The sequence below is a fragment of the Sardina pilchardus genome, chromosome 2 (assembly GCF_963854185.1).
Source record: "Sardina pilchardus chromosome 2, fSarPil1.1, whole genome shotgun sequence".
NCBI lineage: Eukaryota > Metazoa > Chordata > Actinopteri > Clupeiformes > Clupeidae > Sardina > Sardina pilchardus.
Genome location: NC_084995.1, coordinates 44,284,863 through 44,290,690, shown reverse-complemented (window position 1 = coordinate 44,290,690; position 5,828 = coordinate 44,284,863). Strand labels below are relative to the sequence as shown.

General features: G+C 43.3%; 1 protein-coding gene across 3 annotated transcripts in view; it reads left to right on the top strand.

Moving 5' to 3' along the window:
- Positions 1-4,310, top strand: part of LOC134075211 (CD59 glycoprotein-like) — a 123,069-nt gene extending 118,759 nt beyond the window's left edge. Inside the window, exons 2-5 of one of the 3 annotated variants that reach the window (XM_062530743.1) lie at positions 2,126-2,145; positions 2,269-2,321; positions 2,900-3,022; positions 3,911-4,310. In XM_062530743.1, the coding sequence (XP_062386727.1) occupies positions 2,138-2,145; positions 2,269-2,321; positions 2,900-3,022; positions 3,911-4,017 (291 nt within the window). In that variant the 5' untranslated portion in view covers positions 2,126-2,137 and the 3' untranslated portion in view covers positions 4,018-4,310. The other 2 variants (XM_062530744.1, XM_062530742.1) reach the window with 2 other exon arrangements.
- The last annotated feature ends 1,518 nt before the right edge of the window (positions 4,311-5,828 follow it).

Sequence of the window (5,828 nt, the reverse complement as noted above, 5' to 3'; positions counted from 1 at the left end):
ATCATTATGAGCACAGTTTAATGCACACATATGCTCGCTAAACACTAACTGCATTTTGTTGTCTCTGTGCTTTTACTCTGAACAATGACAATAAAGTTGAATATTTGTTTTAGTGTAAACTACCATGCAAAGAAGACGTTGTATTTAGACATGATAGAGAAATGCTACCATCTCCTCTGAGCCTGAGCTGATAGAGAAATGCTACCATCTCCTCTGAGCCTGAGCTGAGGAAAAGGGGTAAAGGGTTCTCTGGAAAGACAAATCAAAATGTGCAATGTTTTTTGAAAATCATGGGCTGTTCTGGGCTCTGGAAAGGGACTATTATGCACACCAGCCATGCCAGCAGGAGCCTAGGCTGCTGTACTCCCTACTGACTGTAGCAAGGCAATAAAGCACCCATCCTCGTGCAATAAAGCACCCACCCTCGTGCAATAAAGCACCCACCCTCGTGCAATAAAGCACCCACCCTCGTGCAATACAGCACCCACCCTCGTGCAATACAGCACCCACCCTCGTGCAATAAAGCACCCACCCTCGTGCAATACAGCACCCACCCTCATGCAATACAGCACCCACCCTCGTGCAATAAAGCACCCACCCTCATGCAATACAGCACCCACCCTCGTCCAATACAGCACCCACCCTCGTGCAATACAGCACCCATCCTCGTGCAATACAGCACCCACCCTTGTGCAATACAGCACCCATCCTCGTGCAATACAGCACCCATCCTCGTGCAATACAGCACCCATCCTCGTGCAATACAGCACCCACCCTCGTCCAATACAGCACCCACCCTCTAGGCTGCTGTACTCCCTACTGACTGTAGCAAGGCAAATACAGCACCCACTGTCGTGGCTCTTCACTGCATTACATTACATTGCATTCAGCAGACACTTTTGGTCCAAAGTGACTTACACATGTCAAGTATACTACAAGGGACTACACTGTCCCTGGAGCAACTTGGGGTTAAGTGCCTTGCTCAAGGGCACAGCGGTGGAAGCCGGGAATTGAACTCACAACTTTAAGGCTACTGCACGCTAGCCCAGCTCCTCCACCGCCCCGCAACTGATACTGGACCATTCTTGCCCCGCCACAAATGGCAAAAGTAATTCTGCACATTCTGTGTTTAAACAGTATTTAAACAGTATTTAAACAGTATTTATCTGTAGAGGTAGAGTCCAGTGCTAACATGGCCAGTCTAATTGGGCACATCATGGAATGCAAAAGCATCATTAAGAAGAATCAGATACCGGGCAGGAATATAACTCAACCTCAAACCTCAAATTTTTTTATATTTATTTTATAGTTATATATTTCTTTACTCTCTGTGTCCCTAGCAACTGGTCTCCTCAGTTCCGAAACATTTACAGAATGTTGTAAAAGGAAGAGGTGAAGTAGCTTTTAAGGGCCATGCACACCAAGAAAGATAACAATGATAACTGCAATGATAACTACAACGATAACAATGACTATAGTGATAAAAGCGTCCACACTGACCAACAAAAAGGAAAGTCTCTCCTCATGTTGATGTTTAACCCCAAACCGTGACAACATTGCAACATTAACTAGACCGAATGCCTTGCCGTTATCGTAATAGTTATCATCCTTGGTGTGACCAAGCATTCAGACTGGGCTTGGCAGGTCCGCCGGTATGGGGGCTATACCGCCAGCAATCACAGCACAGTATGGAGAAACTGAGCAGATAACGCTCCAACGCACAGAATGGGCTAACTGGACAAATACTGTTCCAACCTACAGATTGTAGAATAGAACAATGATTCAACAAGTGTGTATGTGGCATGCATTTGCACACGCACACACACACACATACACACACACACACAGAAAGACAGAGAGAGAGAGAGATTAGCCCCATTGATACTGTAAAGTTTCTGTTTGATGACTAATAGGAGGTGGACACACACTATGTACATATCACTCTGCAGATTTCTTCTGGACTCACAGGAGGGGAGGGAGCAGAATGTTTACATAAGTGCCCATCCAATCACACGGCCTATAGCCCCGCCCCTTTGTGTCGGACGGAACAGCTACTGCTATTTAACTCCATCAGACAACACACTCGCATCACAGCCAGCACAGACAGAACAGCAGGCAAGTAACACTCTACATTTCTATGATTGTGTAGGCCAATTTTGGCGTTTCTTTTGGATTTACACCATAGGATTGTTTTTGTTTGGAAAGTTGTGTTTGATTGGAAGTTTCTCCAAAAGTCTGATATAGTGTTATTGTGCTTGTGTGGTTTAGCAGAATAATGAAGACTCTGGTTCTGGCCCTTGTTCTGCTCCTAGCAGTCAGCAGTAAGTCCCACAATCTGTCCTCTAATGTGGCCTAATGTCCTAGTACTGTATCCTAATGTCCTAGTTCTGTGTCCTAATGTCCTATAGTGCTGTGTGTCCTAATGTCCTAATGATATGTGTCCTAATGTCCTATAGTTCTGTGTCCTACAGTAATGTCCTAGTGACGTGTGTCCTAATGTCCTATAGTGCTGTGTGTCCTAATGTCCTAGTTCTGTGTCCTAATGTCCTATAGTGCTGTGTGTCCTAATGTCCTAGTGCTGTGTGTCCTAATGTCCTAGGTCTGTGTCCTACTGTCCTAGTGCTGTGGGAACGGCACTGTGATTCACCCTAATTGCATGCATACCAAATGTGATATCCAAGTGCACACTGAATGTGTAACACCAGGAGATGTGCAATTATTGCGACATGTGTGCAACCTTCCGGTTAGACAATATGACAGATGCGGCCACTCACTGATGGGTCATGAACCTTAAGGGCTGCTACACAAACATCAGAGACACACACACACACACACACACACATACAGCAGCTGACATGACAAAAATGTGTTTGTGTGTGTGTGTGTGTGTCTTTTCAAGGTTTTGCACTGGACTGCAATCGCTGTGTTCCGACGAAACCAGGAGGAACGTGTACTGTTACAACAGAAACCTGCCCACCTGAGAAAGATGCATGCGCAGCAACCAAGTTCCTCACTCCCCCCTGTAAGATCCCTGTAGTACCTATCTTTGGAAACACACACACACACACACACACACAGAATGGAACTTTGACCCTGTTGAGATGGCGACATCTCACATAGCCTTAGTAACCGTGCATCATTAGGCTAATCGTGCTCTGTGGTTGGTCAGAAGAGAGACCATATAATGACCTTACAAGCAGTTAGGATTTGCTTTGGTCAATTGCAATCACACACACACACGCACGTGCGCGCACGCACACACACACACACACACACACACACACACACACACACACACACCACCCACATCCACCTACACACACACACACACCAGGCTTGTGCAAAATTCAGAATTGAATTGAGAATGACTCCTGAATTCCAATTCAATTCTTGAGTTTGAATTGAATTTGAATTGGTCAAAAACATGATGCAGAATTACAGAATTAATTAAAGGAAGTAGGATTGAAATTCAATGAAATTCAAAGAATTCATTTACATAATTTAAGGGTAGTGTTTAACAATGAAGTTTCACAAAATATGTCAGATACGATCGCAACAAACACACAACTTGAAAACAGTAATCAATTAAATTCAAATCAATTAAATGTACAGTATGAGATGTTATGTGACTGTGGAATTGTTTTGAATTGCCATGAATTGAATTCCACTTCCTGCCATTCCAATTAAAATCCTTCCTGTGGGGTGGGGCCAATTCAATTCAAATTCCAATTCAAGAATTGAATGGAGGCCAATTCTAAAATTTAGAATTGTGCACAAGCCTGACACGCACACACACACACACACACACACACACACACACACACACACACACACACACACACACACACACACACACACATACACAGAGTAATGTGTGTGCATTGACATTCAGATTCTCCTCTCTACTCAGATGCCTACTACCAGAAGTGCATGAGGATGTCTGACTGTGAGATGCTGCAGACCAATGGCTACATCAACATCAAGTGCTGCCAGAAGGATCTCTGCAATGTCTTCTAGAACCATCTAGATTCGCCCAGGTTCCAAAGGAACATTTCAGCCCCTTCTGTCCCCTATCTAGATCCCCTCTAGAATCTTCAACAAGCTGCAGTTCCAAACAAAACATTTCAGACCTTTCTGTTCCCACCAGGATCACCTCAGAGACCACAGCTGCATCAAAGACCTGGTTCTAGCTAGGACAAGACAAGACCCTGAGTCCTGTTTAGTAAACAATGACATTTAGTCTCCTTTAACTGAATGTGAAGCCACTTTGCAAGCTTTATTTCAAAATAAAATCTTACCATAAAATATAATGGAATTGGATGGTAATTTGCAATGGAGTATCTTTTTTTTTTTTAAATCATGTCTGTTTTTTTCCATATATAAAAACAACATAAAACATAAATGTTATAACATTACTCAGTACAAGAACCATTTCATAAAGTTGACTGAAAGAGATTGTGTTCACAGCCCCTTATTGCGCAGGTAGTCAAGACAAACAGACTCACTCTCTCTCCATCTCTCTCTCTCTCTCTCTCACACACACACACACACACACACATATACACACACCTTCTGCATACCTTCTTACATACACGGGTGCATATACACAAATGGCTACACATTCTGAGACAGGCAGAGTGATGAAACACGCTGCTCCTTTGTTGACCCCTTAAGCAATACAGGCCGCCCAGACAGACCATAATACTCCAGTTAGGCATTAAAGGAACACGGCAACATATTTTTCACTGATAGAAAAGATGGTACACACTCATCCCTGTGCATGTAGTATATGGGTGACCAGATGACCAAGACCAAAACCGGGGACATAATCCCAAAAATTGACATTTTCAGTTTGATTATCAATCTGCTTGAAATACATAGTTGAAATACAAGTTTTATCTTAAAAAAATTAGGACATGGGTAGTTTTTCTGTATTTTCCCGGGGACAGGCAACAGGGACTGTCCCCTGAAACCGGGGACGTCTGGTCACCCTATAATCGAAATGAATTGTGAAAACGAGGATCGAGGAAGGAAGGGAGGGTGTATAAACAGTGGCGGTTCTAGACTGGATTACTCCCCAGTCGGATACAAGAATCATCTTCGGACAATAGCCTAAGCACTTACAGTAATGCCGATCCATTCGGCGCCTACTTCCATCTCCCTTTACCACCAGGTGTCAGGAGAGACCGTATATTATCGAAGTGCCGTTTCCCAAAGTCCACCAACTTGCTCATTGATGCAAGAAGAGACGCTTCAAAATTCGTAAAAAAATCCATCAAGAATAAATAAGTTCAAACATTGGCAAAATTAGGATATCTGTCGATAAAGGATACGGCGTCGGTTAAAACAACTGGATTTGTAGTCCATCCGTATGCGGGTAGGCCTACATCGCGCGCGAGTGAAACCACTGTGGCCCGCCCCGCCTCGTGCACATCTGCGACTACTCTGACACACACATGCAGGTACTTAAAGAAGATAATTAAACATTTACAGAATCTATCTATGATACATTCATTCCTTGTTTCAAACAGTGCTATATATTAACGGATAACAAATGATCATGCAAATTAGGATAGGCCTACTCTTCACTGGAGAAATCCCCGAACGGCCATCTCTAATCTAATCTACATCTAATAGATATAGATTATAGCTATAGATTAGCCATGCGATAAATCATTTAGAAACACCAGGCTACCCCCTGGTTTAAAAGCTGATCATATACAAAATAGCCTAGGCTACTTACATTTCATCGGAAATGTTTGGGTTGGGAATCGGGATTTATGCACTGTAAAACGTAACAACCGTCCTTACTCAAAATGTTTAATAAA